This window comes from Octopus bimaculoides, chromosome 18 (genome assembly GCF_001194135.2).
Source record: "Octopus bimaculoides isolate UCB-OBI-ISO-001 chromosome 18, ASM119413v2, whole genome shotgun sequence".
Classification (NCBI taxonomy): domain Eukaryota; kingdom Metazoa; phylum Mollusca; class Cephalopoda; order Octopoda; family Octopodidae; genus Octopus; species Octopus bimaculoides.
Window position 1 is genome coordinate 54,942,470 of NC_068998.1, and position 19,220 is coordinate 54,961,689.

Below are 19,220 nucleotides of genomic sequence, written 5' to 3' on the forward strand. Positions count from 1 at the left end.
ATTTTTATATATTTATCTTTGTTACTGAGGAATAATCTTGTAGAAATTAAGATAATAGTTCAATACTTTAATCAATCAATTTCCTATCATTTAAAAAAAAAAATTTCTTAACTTTCCAAGTTAAATTTTAAGAATTAAATCTAAGAGGACCCTTTATCAGCACCAGATAAAGGGTGTTCTCCCTTTGTTTAGGTTATTGTTCAAGTATATATAATTGTATCAACCAAATATTTAGATTTTTTTTTTTTTTAAGTATTTTTGCTGCTGTTTCAGGGGAAAAAGAAAGGCATTGATGGGATTGAAGATGACTGGTAAATCAAACCAAACTCATTTTCTAACAAATGAGTTAAGAATTGATTGTTTGTTCCAAATTCAGTGCTTTCATTGAGAATACAAATTTTCAGCTCCCTTTTTCATATTTTACATCTTTTCAGATTTTCCTTTTAGTTTTATTTTGTGGACGTGGACAGATAATTTTGAGTCATTTCCATCCAAATACTGATTTCTTTTTTTGTTTTGTATGGTTTTAGGATTCACAAGTTTGGATATTCTAGAGATGGATTTGAAAGTTATATCCAAAAATGATATCAATATTCCAATGAGTTCAGTAACAGTACCTATCGAAGTAAGTTGATTTTTAATTAGTGTTGTTTTGATTAAATCAACCTTAATCAATTTTAATTATTTATTTTTCAAGAGTGTATCAATTTCTTACACAAATCTGCTGAAAGACTTTGTTCTTAAAATAGTAAAATTTCATTTCTAAACAGTTACCATTGATTGATAAACAACTTCTAGTGAACCTTGTGGTTATCAACCCTCCTTCAGTCGTTTACCTGCTCAACTTAAATATATTTCACCATTTGTTCCTTCATCGTTGGAAAAAAATTTTTATAGTCATCATAGAGATTTAGAAAAAATAATGAAACAACTGTATTATTAAGGTTTTGCATAATACTGTGATTATCTGGTGGTTTGGACCTCACACTGTGATGACATTGAATGATATATTTACCCCTTGTCATATAAATTTTTACCTCAGCAGGGAAATCCGCTTCTCATTTATCTGCTGCTTTGAGAAATTCCTATTTTATAGTTGATTCGTACATCTAAAGAAGAGTCTTCAACTGCGGAAGCACTTGCTTCAACAATATGAAAACGCACAAATTTATGGAAGCCCAACCCATCTGCTAGCATTGAAATCGTTGTTTGCCAAGTAGTTAACAATGAATGTCCAAGAGACAAGGAACTTGCCTCTAACCTATCACTGTAACAATAGACATGGCCTCTAAACAAAACCACCAAGTTACTACTGTGTTTCAGTGATGTATAAACAATTTAGTGGCGTCTCTTTAACTTCCAAGAGTCAAACAGGCAAGTTTATCAGAGTCGCAGGCAAAGCCTTGTCAGTGGATTTAGTAGACAGAAACTGAAAGTAGCCCATCATGTGTGTGTGTGTGTTACTGTCCCCTTGCCTTGACTTTGTACAATAATTGTAAACGAATGTCATCATTAAGCAAACGATGCTCTTCACTCCCAGTCTTCTGTGAAAACATGTCTGGTCAATGGGGGGAAATATTACCTTACTTGGGAACAGGGCATCCAGCCGAAAAAATGTGCCTCAACAAAATTCCATCTGATCCATGCCAGCATGGGAAAGTGGACGTAAAATGAGGAACAAGTTCCTTACAGTTTCTATCTAGTTGGATTGGGCTTATAGTTGGAAACACTTACACAAGGTGTCATGCTGTGGGACTGAAACTGAAACCCTGTGGTTTAGAATCCAACTTCTTAATCACACAGCCATGCCTGCACCTATACAAATCAGTAAAACAGATATAGAATTGATATAAAAAAATGGGGTTGGTATAACTGACTAAAAAAACAAAAAGAGAAGGAAAGAAAAGCCTTAAAGGCAGCGGCCCAGCATGAAAGGCAATGACTGAACTAAATAAAAGAATCTGTTGAATTAGAAGGTATATTTTCTGTAATCCTTCTAATCTTGCTTAGAATTATTGATTCTAAGCAGGGTTAAACAGAATTATTCATTCTGTTTAAGCCAACTATCATTTTGAATATTAAATTCCATTCAGTTTTTAAATAAATTTAAAATAAAATAATTGAGGTTTAATGGTCGAGGTTTGTCTATAATTTAATTTTCGTTTTTAATTGTAGGATCTCATTAAAAGGGATGACTTTGAAAGCAGTTTGTATAAATTATCAGAATTACATGATGCTAAAGCGCTTGTTATATTGTGTATGGTCATGTTGAATAAAGAGAACGTGAAACGAGACCTTGCTGTTTTCTCAACGTTTAAACCAGCACTTGATAAGGTATGTCTAGCATTTCTCTCTAAATATATGGAATTATTGTTTCAAAAATTATGATGATGATGAGGTTTTCTTTGAATTACAACTTTTGTTGTGTTATTCACATTGTGTTATTTATACAGTCCAATCTTATTACAAAATTTGAAAATAGTAAACTTAATTTTTTGAATGTAACTTTAATATGTCGAAATCAAATGACATATACCTGAAAGGTGTTCAATAAAATTGTGGGTGGGGTGAGAAATCATTTGTGAAAATATTTCAATGGCCAGCCAGGACAATGTTCTAATTTCTATAATTATTACCTCTGTCTTGGTGAAGCTGGAAATATTGTTTTCAGTCATGTTTGTTTGTCCATGGACCGCTGGATGGATTTGGATGAAACTTTTAGGGATGTGTAGCCTCCTGCTTGGTACGAACTGATGAGATTTTGGGATCGATCCGATACCGGACAAGGATTCTGGATTATTTGTTATATTTACTTTACATGATTACGGTTTTACGTTGACTTTCAAGTCTTTCTCAATTATCTCCCTTTAGGCTGTTTCCAAAGTTTTATTTTCATTTCTCTATTATTCATTTTACTCGCATCTCTATCTTAGTAGAAACTGATGGATAAAGAAATCAAACTACACAAACAAATGGCAGCTAAAACAGTTAAGAAATTAAATAACACTAACATATTTTTATATATATATTATATATTATACATACATATTAACATTTGACAGTATACTTACATATATACATACATCTATACATTGATCTAAAACAACAGGAATACTAAAGAAAGGCCGGAATTTAAGAGAAGAGAAAAACCAAAAGGTCTTATGCTACTCATTTAAAAATTTCTGATTAGAACCTATTATTATTACCTCCACATTTGAAACTATTTTAAATGGTGAATTTCTGAACTTTGGTTTTGTATTAGATAAGGATAAACTATTTCTTATTGTTACTAAATTTTCTACAGCCACCTTCACATTCCATGACCACCACTGGGATCAATCACGTACCGGACAAGGATTCTGGATTATTTTTCCAGTTTTTTTTTTACTTAATTTTTGAGAGCTGCCATGTTCGTTCTGACTATTCTCATTTGTGAAGAAGTTGAGTTTATTTCCGATATTCTCATTTTAAAAATCATCTCTGGCTAATCGTTGAGAGGATGTTGGTGTTGCCTTGGCAGAGGTTTGCGCTCTCTCTCAGTGCTCTTGCTTATTATTATTATTATTATTGATTTCAAGAACTTAAGTAAATTTGTTTGAAAATTCCTTTTGACAGCAAATGGAAACTCATATTTTATTTTGTATTTCTTTTTAGATAGTGGATGTGTTGTGTAGTAGCAGTGAGCCATCTTTGCAACTTGAAAGAATTCCTTATGAATCAACCAATTTAACAATATTTTCACAAAAGAATATCGTAATTGCTCGTAAAAAAGTGCTTCCAATACTAAAATCTCTTATCTCTAATGAAGATTTTTCTAGGTAAGATGACTCCTACAGGTTTAGCATGAGATCAATATTTTCTTAAAATCAGTAATGATAGAAATTATGCTTTCTAATTGGAATTTTGTGACTTGTGTATTAACTTTGATTACAGTTTTCATCTTCCAAAATTGATGTAAAATTTAATGGAGAAATAAATTTGATGTTGAAGGCAAATATTGTGTAAAGTTGAATTCTTTCATATATGAAATTGCTTCAATTCTTTTCATCCATGTTAGAAAATATACTTTCATTTAAAACTGTCATTATATAAATTGACATTTTGCAAAATCTACCTTTTAATAATAGTGATGATGATGATGATGATGATAATAATAATGATGTGCATTTCAAATTGATTTCTGAACCAATCATGTTATGACTAAATTTCAAATAGATTTTTATTTTTGTTGCTCTGAAATTATCCATTGATTCTATCATTTGCTTAAAAGAATATAGATTTTTGGGGAATGACTATTATTTTATTACTTGTTATAACTTGAATAATCTGTATAATATATGTTAAAAACATTGTCTGATCCACAACATACCAATTGTTGTTGTATCTCCAAAACAAGAAGTATCAGCTTTCATTTTTAAAAGTTCTTCCATGTCTGATCTTTTTTTCTATTTGTTGATACAAAAGAAAATTTGTCTTGTCTGTTCATAATAGTTTAAAGGTGAAAGAAACAGAAGTCAATTATTTTAATCAACTATTTTAGATATGCTATTAAACTATTAATTTGTTTTTTTTCTTTCTTCTTTTTTTTTTGTCTTTTATTTCATCAGGCTCTTTGAGAATCCAGACCAAATCAATGGTGCTAGACAGGATGGTGAATTGGCATCTGGTGGCATTGCAGGTGTTATTGAAGATAATATGAAGCATGGGAATAAATATAGTGACAGTGCATCATCATTAAGTGGTACTTCTATGAGTGGTACTGATACATCCACCGAAATGTATGAGACCTTCAGTCCGACTACAAATATCGATCAATCTGCCATGCAAATTGATAATGCTGTTTTCGTATCTAAAATGCAAACAAAACCTGATGCTGCTGACCATAATAATTCTCACATTGTGTTAGCAAATGTTGATAATTCACTCAATGACAGTGAATACAATTCCACAGTTGATAACATGCATTTCTTAAATAAGCAACATAATGTTGACAATATGGTTTGTATGACAAGTGACCAACCTCTTATTACTGTTGGTACCGAGAAGGTAATAGTGCATCCTGAAGCATCTTCTGGTATTGCAAGTCCAATGGAGATTGTATCAGATCAAACTTCAGAACAAGGCTCAAGTTATCCTGTAACACCACCAAATAGCTTCATGGACTCTAATTTTGGAAGTTATATGAAAGATTATCATTTACCCAGTTTCAATAGTGCTGAGATGGTAAAAAGAATCAATGATAAAAAGGCTTCTCTTCATCCTTATGAAGATCTAGAAGTTTGTGGAAGCAACAACAAGAATCCTTCATCAAATTTTCCCTACACACCTCAGAACAGCTTTGTTGAAAGTGAATTTGATAGTAGTTTTGCTAAATCAATAACTCCTGACAGTATTGAAGATATTTTAGGGAAAATTGACGAGGCAAATAATCATTCGAGAGCTGCTATCAACCCTGATTATGCAAAGCGGTCCAACGGAGAAAACATTGGTTTTCATTGTTGTTCTGATTTTGAAACTGAAACAGTTAGTGAACCTATAGATACGAACAATATTGTGGATGTTGCTTATTCCTTGGCAAATGAAATCATTCAGAACTCGCTGGAAACTTATCCTTGTGAAGATAAATTAAATGAAAGTCTAGAGGGGGAGGAAAAGCGATTAACTCCCCTTGTTAAATCTCGGAGTGAAGGTACAACTATCGATTTGTCAATCAAAAGTGAATGTCCGAAATCCCAAAGTGATGTTATAAATTTGTCAAACGTCCTTGAAACAGACTATGCCAGACAGTTTGATCCATTCAATGGTAGAATGGAATATTCTCATTTCTCCTTAGATTATGCTGATTACATGGCAAAAAGAGGAGTTGCAGAAAGTGCTTCGAAAATCAGTTGGGGCTCATACTCTGATGATATTACAGTGAGTTCAGAGAGCACGAAATCCGAGGAAGGAGTTCACGTGAAAAAATCTGAATCTTGTGACAGTAAAACTAAAATTGTCATCGATAGTAAAATCAAAAGCTCCAATTCATTACCTGAAGTATCATTACAAAGTTTCCCTAAAATCATTAAACCACCTGAAAGTATTCTAAGCAGTATTGATGACAACCTTTCTGATTTGACGACTGTATCCCCTACGAAAAGTAATCTTGCTCATGATATTTCAAACAGTGATATGGAAGGGGAATTAGCCGTTGAAGAAGATTCTGATCTCGAAGACGGGGAGAAAGATTTTGCTGCCCAATTAAGGGAAAAATTAACGCAAATTGGGAATAACAGTGAGTTGAATTTTCCTGGGTTCCAGCAGGAAGGTATTTTTTCTCCAGAAGAATTAAAATCTGGAATCAAGAGAATGAGTAATTTAAAAACCTCTGATTTCAATCAAATTGCTAATTTCTCTGCTGAAGATTTACGTGAGAAACTGGAAAAGATTGCACTTGATGAAAATGGTGCTGTGGGTGGGTTGCGAGACTTTAATGCATATGACAGTGATTCCGATTCAGAAACTAGTTTAACTACTTTAGAAGGCAACCTGCATGCAAATGAATCTGCTAGTCTTTCTCCAAGACCTTTAAGTAGTGGGTTGATGGAAATTATTGAGGAAAATGAAGAAGATGATGATGATGAAGAGAATTGTGAAGAAGTTGTTTCAAAAGTTTCTGAATCTTTAAAGTCATTCCAAAATGAGAACATATCACTATTTAATAAAACGCCTTTGCAAGACAATGCTCTAAGTTCTCATGAAAATATAGAGGCTTCTCTGCAATGTGAAAGTAATGTTGGGACAAGTAATGAAAGTAAAGTTAAACCAGAACCAGTAGTTCTTCGGAGACATGGAAACAACAAAGAAGTATTTCATACAACAGCCGGAAGGATTAGTATTTCTATCGACAGTACAGCAGGGGATCCTTCTTCATCAGTAAACACTGACCGAGAAAGCACAGAAGAAATTGGTATTTTGGATTACAAACAGACACATCGTGAGGTAGGAGAAATCTTGGCTCGGGTTAAAAGCGCCATTATGCGTGCAGATGCTGAGCTTATGTTGTCGTCGTCTTCGTCCTTATGTACTGGTGTGGATGCTTGCTTGCAGGTAAACAGCTTATTGTTGAGTTCAGTTGATTGTTTTTGCTCCATATTTTCAAGCCCATTATTTAAATTTTTTTAATATTTACTAAGGTATACTTTTCCTCTTTAGTTACTATTTAAGGCAAAAATTTAAATGAAGATTTTAAAACATTAAATGGTAAAAATTATTTGAAGTATAATAATTAATTTTCTAATTATTGGCAGTTTTATCATTTTGACCTTCTGCTTTTCTTAAGAAAGAAAAGAAATAAAACTATATTCCTCCCTGAAATGTGTAACATTCAGTGAAAAATCAGCTTCAAGTATTTCTAATTTTTATAATTTAATCATAAAAATCAAATCTTTGTTTTTCAAAAGCATTTTGAAGCAATATGTATGAGTCTATTTGATATCCAAATTTTTTATTTATAAAGATCTTCAAAATCATTTTAAATATAAAAGACATTTAAATAGGATAGTGACATTTCATTCCATGAGAGATCTTCCAATATTTTTCATGTATTTTTAAATTTCACAATACATTACTTTCTCATTTCATGTTTCATTATTTATACATTTATAGATATCTATGCCACTAAATAAGCTTGTTTTAAAGGATTTCTTCTTATTCAAATCTTTTTAGTTCAATTCATTTTTTAAGATATAATAATTTTAATTAAATTTCTCTTCTCATTCTGGAGCCAAAAACAATCAAAAGCCCTTTTTTTAGATTTTTGTTTATTTTGTTTTTCCATTCCTTAATTTGTTTTATTTTCTTTTCTGTAACCTATTCTATGCCATGCAATAATCGTATTTATTTGCTTTGATGTGTTCCTCTGTTGTTCACTTTTTATATTATTTTATAGAATAGTTTTATTGTCAAAATTTGTGTTTCTTTATTTCCTCTACTAATAGATTATTCCAACAGATTTCCCTCAAGTTGCCCAAACTATTTTAAGATGCTTGAAATGCAAATTCCTATTTTGACTCAATTAACACTTAATTTCTAATTATTTAAAATGTTTTTAACATTATAACATGATAGAGTTTATAGAGATTTAAAACTTTGATCACTCGTAGTTGAGCAGTTTTTGTTATAATATTAGGAATATTATTTATCAGAGATAGTCTTTTATTTTTCTTGAATATTATTGTGGCCTCTGATCATGTATATCTGGTGATATACAACTCATATTTACTCTAGAGGTGGAACTTTATTGATGTAATTAGACATTCATTTTGATCTTGATGCATTTCAAAACCTTAAAATTGGTCAACTGATCATTAAAAACACCAATAAATGAATGCTCCATGGGTTCGAATTAAAAATCCCTCATTAAAATGAGGTGATTTCTTTGAAGTCTCGATTACATCAACAATTGTATTTGCTGGCTTTATGTTAGGAAAAGACCTGTTCTTTAGTGAATGGGTCGATCAATTTATTTAAAGCATTAGAAAATGTTGAAAATCTTAATTTTGTACAACCTTTGATTGTAGTTGGGAAATTGGTAAAACCTGTTTTATTATATTCTTTAAGAAGCATTTTGAAGGAAAAGGAAGCTTTTTGTGTTTGCTGCACAATGAGAGAAATTTAATATAAGAACATCAAGATCAGAATTGGTGTAGTGGGGGATAGCATCGTTCTTGAATGGAAAAGAAAATTTGACTGATTTTTAGTGATGACATTATGAGTTCACATTGTATTTGAGTAAATATGGTCTGTTGTTGCAAAGAATCTTTTTAGAAAATATATTCTTTTAATAGATAATATATAGCAACAGAAGCAGTATTAATACCAAACAGCAATCTTTATGTGGATGTTTTGTCAGAACACTAACTACTGTGCTATATGCTGAGAGAGAACCTCTCATGTGGACTTGTGGTGCATAAAAGCACTTGTATTTCTATCATTGGCAGACGAGAATCCTCTTCTATAGCTGCTGGAACATGATTTTGTCCTGTTTTGGACTCCTCAGTGGCAGATGTCCAGTAGCAACATAACAGCTAAATTTTACTGTCAATGATATAGAGACTTTCAATGTCTTTTCAGGCACTGATATTGCAAGTAACCAGTAGGTTTATTAAAAAATAATTAATAGCAACAGAAGTAGTATATATATATATATATATATATATATATATATATATATTAAAAGGCAATCTTAGTGTGGATGTTTTGTTAGAACTCTGAGTATTATTGAAGCATAATTCTGGTAGCACCAGCTTGTTTTATTAATTGCTTCCAGTTTTCTGTTAAATTGCTTAATTAGCTAGAATCTTAATCTAGTAAAAATATTCTTAGAGAGGCTTGGTTGATAACTAGTTTGGGCTAATAACTGTTTGCTTGTCTTGGTTCACTTCAGATTTTAAAATGAAAGTTAAATTTTATACTAACTTGAAACATTGTCTTAATTCACAATGATTTCCTTATTTAATGCACCTGATCAATTCTCTGATGCTAGTACCATTGTGAATGAGATGTAGTTATACCCCAAAATATTTTGTCATCATCAAAAAAAAAAATAATAATTGAAACAAAAGCAGCTAGAAATAGTTACATTTGCAATATATATATCCAACATTTTTTCCATTAATAAATTTATTTCTCATTTAATCTAGATTTGTAACTTGACTGCAACCAACAAATTATATCCAACACAATCAACAATTACCTTAAAACTGAAATAAATTGCTCACGAGTTGATAAGTTATTTGAATACAAGCAAAAACATTGATATATATATATATATAGATAGATAGATAGATTGATATCATACCTAACAGTTTACTATATTTTAATTATTTTTGAAAAAATTGAGTTGAAATATTTATCTTTTCTGCTCTATTTTTTCCCTCTAAGATGATGGCTCTTCTTCCATGATGTTAAAATATTTACTGAACTTGTTGACAAGACTTTCATGGCAGAACGGTTTATTCACCCTTGCAAACACTTTATATTTCATATTTTCTGTCACTAGCTTCCCTCGCTGATAGTTTCATATTCTATAAAATTTTGTCTTTCAACTTTCTATAATATTTCCTTTGTAATAACAATGTTAAAATTGTTTTGAGGAATTTAACTTAGTCATATTTCTTTAGTCTTGGTTCATGCTCAGGCTCTGATTGAGGCTACTGCTGCTGCTAATAATAATAGGATTTTAATTTTTTTTTTTTTTATTTTAGTTTTCCTTTTTTTTCTATATGAAATGAATATTTCATTTATAAAAAGTATTTGATTCCAGATTGCATCACCCATTTTTTTCTTGGAACTTAAACTTCAGTACTCACATAGTCTTGGAATTATGTCATATTTATCTCTAGCTATAGATATACTGAAGATTTCAATCAGAATTTTCTATTCAATTTGTATTTTCTGTGAGATGAAATAATTGTTATAACATCAAACCAACAAGAGATCAATTCCTTACATCCTAAATTATTTCTGTTGGAGAGAACATCTATTTATTTTAGTTTCAAGTTTAGTTTTAAGACATTTTCCTTCACTTTATATTTCTTCATATTACAAACACTGATTTCCATTTGAAAAGATTTCTTTCGAGCACTGGTTTCTTTGTTTTGTGTCTTTTTTTATAGATTTTTTTCTCATGTGTGGTGTTGTTGGCTCTTTATTGTTGTCTGGTGTCAATTGTTTCTAGTGTTGTGGTGTTGTGAGTCAGTGTTTTAGTGTCAGCTCATTACTGTTGTATGGTGTCAATTCAGATTTTTGTAGTTTTGTCCTTATTTGTTGTCATATTATATGCAATCACTGGATAATTAAGTTGTGTATACTTATTTGCTTAATGGATCTCACTGAAATGAATGTTGTAAGGATCTGTTGGTAAATGTATACAGAAATGTTCTTTCTCAGACGTGGTGCTGTGATGTAAGAGTCTTTCTCTTTTTCAGAAAGATTTATTGATGCAAGAAAAGTGATAGAATTTGATAGGATTCAATGTAAATCCTTCAAAGCAATTTAGTGTGAATTTGTGACTCCTGAGTCAGTTTCTTTGTATTCTTGAGTATCTGAGGCCAGAAGTTGAGAATGTGTAAAAGGTGGAGCTCAATTATTACACTGGTGCAGAGGTCAGAGGTCAGATGAAAGGGTCCCTAAATAACTGAAAGCCCCTAACTGCAAAAAAAAAAAAAAAGAGAGAGAGAAAGAAAACCTTTCAACTCCTCTGGTAGATGGAAACTGTACAAGCCCATCATGTGTGTGTTAGTGTCTCCTTGTCTTGACATTGCACGGCAGTTGTAAAATGATTATCATACAAGTAGCATCATTTATTTCCAATGTTCTGCAAGTCTTTTTTTTTTTCTTTTTGTTGCATACTTTGGTTAAACATCATGGGAACGTTTCACTACATTTTTCTCAGCAATAATGGATCCCCTTTGTAGGATGGGCTTCATACAAATCTTTCAGCTTAAATATTTATTTATCATAATCCTGAATTTCTGAGATGGGGAGGTATCATTATTATGCATTCCTCACATTGGTTGTTATCATTACAACTTTCTGGGTGTTGCACCATCCAGCATTCTTTAGATGCCTGTCATATTTGGCAACATTCTCAGAATTTCTTACTAAATCTTTATTCAATACCCCACCCTATTTCCTTCTCCATCATGAACTGCATATCAAATGTGGGAGAATAGTTCAAAATTCTGAGAACAATACTGAATACAACTGGTACCTGAAGAAGATGGGAGAGGACAACAGCCAACAGAATGTTTTAACCAAGTTGGAGACACTAGTCAAAATGTCTTGGTGTGTAATGAGATAAAATGACTTTATTTTAAAATCTCATCTTATAAATCAGATGACACTGATTGATTGGAAAGTTTATACAAAGATTGATATACCAAACAAATGTTTTTAAAAACCCCTTGGTTAAAGAACACAAACATCTTCACCCTAATAAAATGAAAAATTGTCAGCTTCTTGTGATCTTCTATCACACCTTCCAAACCCTTTTTTTTCTTCTCTGGTCTGTCCTTTGTAACCCCACTATTTCACTAGTTTCTTGCTACTTTTATCACTTCTCCTGCCTTTTGCGGGGCAGCCTAATCAAATTTAAAATCCATTTCAGAACACATTGCTGTTACTCTGCTCTTCAAAAATTCATAACTGATATTTCTATAAGCTGTATTTTAATTAAGAGTTGCAAACTATCTTTGCATCTAAAAGAGTTGGTGAAAAGTGAGAACTGTAACAAGAAAACTTTTTTTTTGTTTTTATGAATGGTAAAATCAAAGAAAGAAGTAGCTTAGTGGGAATAACTTTTCTAAATTGGTGTCTACACACACACACACACACATCAATTGCCAATGACCCAGCTGAGGATTATAAATGCTACAGGCAACTAAATGTGACTTTTATTTATGACATATGGAAAGCCATAGTCTGAAAATTCCATCAAATACAATTTTTTAAAAAAGAATTTTCTTGGTATAAGTCAAATAAAAAAGAAAATGAAAAGCATGAGATGTGTCAGGTGTTTTCTCTGACTGTAAAAGAAAAGCTTCAGGTTGCATCTCAGTTGAAACTACTTTTTACTGTTTTGTAAGCTGAGAAGTTTTATTAACCAACATTTGCTGTTTACCGTTTCATAAGCTTTATTCTTGTTAGGCTGCTAGATATTATCATAGTGAATGTAAGTTTTCATCCTTTTAGGATCCATAAATTATAAGAATAATTAAATTTATGAAGACCAGCAGTCAATACAAGCAAGCAAGAAAATAGATCTACATTCTTAGTCCATCGTTTTAAGAATGAAAAGAAATACCTTTAAACGTATGAAAATTTATCAAGTATTTTGGCAGTAACTGCTACGATTTCGAGTATAAAAATGGAAGAGAAGCGAGAAAGTGTAAAGTATATACAGCAGTCAAGTTGGTCTCTACTGAAATTGTAAACAGGAATTAGTGTTTGGATAAGAATAGCAACTATTTATTGGCAACCTGCCTGATATACTCTTCATCATTGTGTATTGTTCATAACATTGCTGCTGAGGCTATGATGAACTGTACTACTAAATCTTTTCAAATACACATGAAGAGCAAATTGCACAAATGAATTCGTTGCAAATTAGATATGAAAGGAATTCAACAAATTTGAAAGGAATTCTTCAAAGTGTTTCAGGAGATTTATAGCAATATTGGTGTTGTTATTGCAGTGAAATATTTATTGATTTATACAACAAAAATGGCCTTGAAAGAATTCTATCTGGTATGTTAACCTGAGTAATTTTGTCTTTGTTGCAATAAATAGCATCAGATGGCATTGTCAAAAGTTTAGCAGAAACATTCTAAGAAGGTCAGCTGACTGATATTAGAATTGTAAATATTTTTATGATACTCGTTTTATTTATTTCCACATGTTAAATATATTCAGTTAAAATTAGTTATTTTGCTATTTTGTATTATTATATCATAAGTAAGCCTCAAATGCAAACTTATTTCTGTAGCTATATATAAATATTTGAATGTATAAGAAATTATATTGCTAAAAGTTTAACCAGAAAATAATATATTTTATATTTAAATTGATTTTTGATTTTGTGTGTCAAACTATTGTTTATACGCTTATACTTCTTATTTTATGCGATTATTTTTTTCATAAGACTGCATTAGTTTCCATATGAAAATCTATGAATATGTTTGATGATTAATTTCATGAATATATTTCTTATGAAATTTTCTGTATAAGAAATTGTAAATTTTAAATTTTACCGGTGTTAGCTTTGGGGGTTGATGTTACGTGTTGGACAGGTGCTGGGCTTAATTCATTCAGCTTTGCTCCTTCCCTGCTCGTCTGTAATTATGTCAATTTATGAAATCATCATCATCATCATTATCAGTAATGAATTGACAGGAATTGGAGCTTTACAAAATTTACATTCTGTGTTCAAACCCAGCTTGATTTTACTCTACATTTCATTATTCTGCTGTTAAGTACAAGTTACACACACACACAAATCAATTTAACTATGCCCTTTTCTACAGTTTTGTGGCCATGTGATACTCTGAAAAGTTCTAATTTATTACTAAAGCAATTGGTAAAGCAATAAACTACTTTGTGGTATTTAGTTACATTCCTTTATCATCTGAGTTCAAATCCATTTAAGTCAACATTTCATCCTGGATTCCTTAACCAGTCAAGAATTGGGGTTGATAGCCTTGTGCCTAGATCAGGAACTAATTATCATTAGTATTAAGGTAGCAAGCTGGCAGAATCATTACGGCAACAAACAAAATGCTTAGCGGCATTTTTGCTATCTTTATGTTTTGGGTTCAAATTCTGTCAGGTTGATTTTGTTTTATCCTTTCAGGGTCTATAAAATAAGTACCAGTTGAATGCTGGGGTCAATGTAATCAAAAACGCTCATCCTTCAAAATTTCAGGCCTTGTGTCTTTAGTAGAAAAGATGATTATTATTATTATTTTGGTACTTATATTAAATATTTTGGGGCACTGATTTCATATCTTTTCCATCTTTCATACTTTGTCTTCTGTTTCATTGCATCTTCATCTCTTAACTGATTTAATGTTCTTTCTAATTTTTCCCTCATATGACAGTAACTTTCTTTTTCACCTCAGTCAGTTGTAATAGAGTGTAGCAGCCCCTACATCAACCTTGTTTGCTCTCTGTTGCTTCTTAAACTTTACACAAAAATATCTTAGATGAGACAATAAACATCAATGATTTCAGTAGCAGAATTTTGCTCACTTTTAACCAAATTTGAAAAAATAAACTTGGAATCAATAATTCATGACCTGTATTTTCCTCTTTTATCTTTATTTCTATCGTATAGTGTGTTTTCTTTTTCTTTTTTCTTCTTCCTTTCTTTCTACGTCCTCCTCATCCTCCAAAGATCACTGGAGATGATGCCTTCTGGTATTAGTTCCACTAGTTGTGTTTTGTTCCGATCCTACCAAGGAAAACTTTGAAGTCCATCTTTTCCAAAATGGCCATTTAAAAAATAAGAATACAAAATCCCAATCAAGAAGTTGTGTTGTACTTATTGACTGCATTTTCCCTCCCAAATATTGTGTCCTTGTGTCAAAATAAGGATTGCTTCATTGCTTGTACTATTATCATTATTAAAGTGGCAAGTGGGCAGAATTGTTAGCCCTGCTGGACATTTTGTCCATCATTACATTCTGAGTTCAAATTCCGCTCAGGTTGACATTACCTTTCATCATTCAGGGTCTATAAATTATGTAGCAATCAAGCATTGGATTGGATATAATTCAACCAGCCTCTTCCCCGAAATTTCAGGCCTTTTGCCTATAGTAGAAAGGACTATTATCATAACAAACATTATAATGGACTAGAAAACATTTAGGTTCTGTCGCTACATACACCAGTATCATTTATATTTTTATTGCCTTCTGGAAAGCATGAGAGTCAAAACTTCTCGTGTTCCTATCTTATATGTAGACTCATTACTTCATATGAGGGGGGGGGGTGCTAAAAAGTTCCTGGCTTTGGGTAAAAGAAAATACAGAAGGATCAGTTAATCGTGATACCCTCAGTACCAGGAACCTTCTAGCACACCCTTGTACTCAAGAATGAAATTATTGCTAATTCAAAGATGCATAAAATTTGAAATTCGTTTGGAAATATTGTCTCTTTAAATAACACTCAACTGTTTTATATCTTGGATAGATGGCCATCATTGATTTCTGGTTCTACTTGGACATTTTACCAAGACATAAACATCAATAGACTGGGGAGTCTTAGATGTACTGAACGACTGTACCGAATATCAAACTTCTGGGAAAGGCTGGGATTTTATGATGGCGGGGGGTGGGGGGGCTAGTCTTGGAAAGATAGCAATTCTTGTTTGTTGTTCTAAATTGTCTTACAGTAATTTTGTTTTTCTTTGCTTTCAAAGCAAATCAGATCACCATTTGCTGCACCATCACCAAATGTACTAATTAAATGGACATTTGAGCCTCTTTATCTAAAAGAACCTATTTCTTATGTTTGCTTATATACATACATATTCACATGTAGTTTCATATGTATCTATACATGTATATACAAGTGTGTGTGTGTGTGTGTATACACACACACATACACACTCGCATGCATACATGTATACATATGCTTATACTACACACACACACTCCTTTATACATAGTTTGTATTTGAAAATAGACATTAAGAGATTTTAATGGCAGTGCTCCTGCATGGACCCAACCTCTGGCTGAAACCGATAACAGAATCTAAGATCCTTCGATCTTGAAAGATGATCAAAAGAAGGTGAGATTGAGATGTTAATGCTTGATACAGTAATAGGAAATCGTACAATATAGTAAATTTATTCAGGAAGGGGGGAGGTTGGATGATAAGTTTCCATCCTAGATGTAAGGTTTTTCTGGAGTTCAGTAAGTCCAAAAGATTTCAAAAGAGGGATCATGTTATCACGACAAGTGTGTTACCATTACACCAATGTACCCCTATGCATTTCCTAACTTTCATCAGATTTGTTCTATATGATGGGTGAAGATCTTTTTATAAATTTACCTGTCTATAAGTTTCAACAGAAACAACTACTATTAAAGAAAGCTTAGTCTAAAGTGATGTTCAGATCACAAATAATTTTTTATTCAATGAATGTCTTTCAGAAGGTGGCTTTAGAGGTCAAATTAAAAAGGTATTATGTGAAAACTGAAAAAAAAACCAAAAACCTCACCATTAAAGATAGGCAAAAAGTTTTTATTACAGATTATACTGGCTCTGTTCCAAATTGTTGACTATTTTTGTGTTGGCTAAAATGAAAATGATTATGGTTCTGGATTACAAAAGGTCTTATTTGCTTTAAGTAGTCTAATTTTTCTTAATAGTTGTTAGTATTAGATTTGAAATGTGAAATTGCTTCTTTACTAGCAATTGTGAATTATCTGCAGAGGAATAACAGAATTAATAAAGGATACACGTAAAGAGAATTCAAAAGAATGGAAATTGCTTTGTTACATGAATATAGTTATAAGAGATATAATTATGTAATGACCTTTAGTATTCTAATGAAATGGAACCTTGGTAAACATTGGATTATAATTGTAGGGAAAGAAATGTTATGGTAGGAGAGTTATACCTTTCTTAAGGACATTAGTGAAATGAATATTTCTAATTAGGAATGTTGTTGCTCATCTGGAATTCAATTTTTGCTTTACACTTATTGAATCTGGTATTCAGAAACAAGTATGACCTTTTGGTAAGTTACAAAGCAGACTTTCATCTTGAAAATCTATGAAATTTTCTTCTCTAACCATTCTTAAGTGTTTTAGCTTTTTGAAATATTTTGTTGGATAGCTTCCAGTTAGGGGTCACATTTTACTATATGAGTAGTGTACCCTTATTGTGAATATATCCGGGGTTTTCTTGAAGTGAAACGTAAAAATTGGCTGCTTTCATTTTACTTCTAAGTTTTAAAAAAATCCCATCTGTAGCGAAATGGAATTTCTTTTTAGTTGAAGTTTGTACAGAAGTGGCTGCATGCCATGGAACATCAGAGTAACAGGTCACCACTGGACTGGCTTAAGTTTATAATTTGTTCTGTTACTAATTGCATAAAATTAATATATTTCTGTATTTTAGAAAGTTAATCTGCTTTTTGTTTAGATTTAAACTTTGTTGTGCATGGAAATACTAACTGCTATGACCAGTTTGATTCTGTTTGAACTTGAAAATAATTTACACCTTTGAATCTAGTGTGTGTGTTTGTGTGTGTGTGTGTGTGTGTGTGTGTGCGTGTATTTAATCATTTATAAAATTTGATAATTTAAAGATTTATTGTCGTGAAAATTTTGTATAATCATGAATTAAATATTTTTTACGTAGTTATTAAAATTAAAAACATTTGATTTTTATTAATTGATGAAATCAATATAACTACTTCTTAACTTTTAGCATTTTATAAGTTATTATATTTATGTTTTTTAAAATATTTAATATAATCTGTGAAATAAAGTGAATTGGAAACAAACAAACAAACAAACAAAAAAGTCTAAGTAGATAAAACTCCTCTCCAAGCATTGTACTGTGTTCATGGATGAGACATTTAATCCTAAACACATTAATCTCCCAGGTTACAAACTAGTTTCTGAAGTAACTTGATCTGTGATAAATTTTATAAAGAAGCCTACATACAACTCATCAGAAGTGTTAACAGGAAAATTCCTGCATAAGTCATTATGCTAGGTATACATTCTCCTGAATTTAATCTTAAGTATTTAAGTGCTGTAGCTTGGGAGAGTCAATCTTTGAATTTAAGGTACTGGAATCATATTAGGACCATAACGTTGTACCTTTTGAACAATGCACCTAACTGTTGTTGCTGCTTTGTTGCTTACACTTGTCAACCATTGCTCCTGGTTGACCAGAGAAAAAGCATTGTTCTGTAAAAATAATTGAAATTGTTAATTATAGTTTGAAGTCCTCTTTGCATTAGCAAAATGTTTTTTCAAATGCAAATATCTAAAATGCCTGTGTGTACACGTATGTATGTATACACACACACACACACACACATTATTCCAACTATATTTTTAGTACATTGAAAAGCAATCCTAGATTAAAACAGTTTTCTTTCCACTATGATATATAGATGTAGATGTTTACAACTGTTTTATTAAAGAAAACCTATTTGTAAATATAGTGACCTGAATACACCCACGTGTGTGTGTGTAGGTGGATGGGTGTATGTATGTACACTCACAGATACTGATAATATAATAAAATCAACAGTATTCTTTGATGCAATGTCTCCAAGTGGAAACGAGCCTTCATCAATGGCTGTGAAGTAGAGACAGGAATAGAACTGGAGATGGTGGCTTGGCACTTGGTCACCACTTTGCTCTTTTTATTTCTATCTCTACTTTACAACTATTGATGAGTGCTCCTATCCACTTGGGTACACTTACATGAAACACTGCCACGGATTATATCTTCTAGTTACCAATCTCTATTCACAACACATTCTAATATATTCATAGGTGAAGCCTCTCTACTTACTCACTTGCCTTCATTATCAAATATATATATATATATATATATATATATATATATATTCATATATATATATTCATACGTACAATAACAAACTTCAAACAAGTGTGAACTGAGCAGTGTTATGTTTACACATGTGA

General features: G+C 31.5%; 1 protein-coding gene across 4 annotated transcripts in view; it reads left to right on the plus strand.

Moving 5' to 3' along the window:
- LOC106883074 (protein prune homolog 2) overlaps positions 1-19,220 on the plus strand; it is a 120,744-nt gene that overhangs the window by 37,519 nt on the left and 64,005 nt on the right. For 3 of the 4 annotated variants that reach the window (XM_052974338.1, XM_052974340.1, XM_052974339.1), the window contains exons 7-10: positions 531-625; positions 2,176-2,334; positions 3,655-3,818; positions 4,608-7,089. In XM_052974338.1, coding sequence (XP_052830298.1) covers positions 531-625; positions 2,176-2,334; positions 3,655-3,818; positions 4,608-7,089 — 2,900 coding nt within the window. The remainder of the gene's footprint in view (positions 1-530; positions 626-2,175; positions 2,335-3,654; positions 3,819-4,607; positions 7,090-19,220) is intronic. The other variant, XM_052974341.1, reaches the window with a different exon arrangement.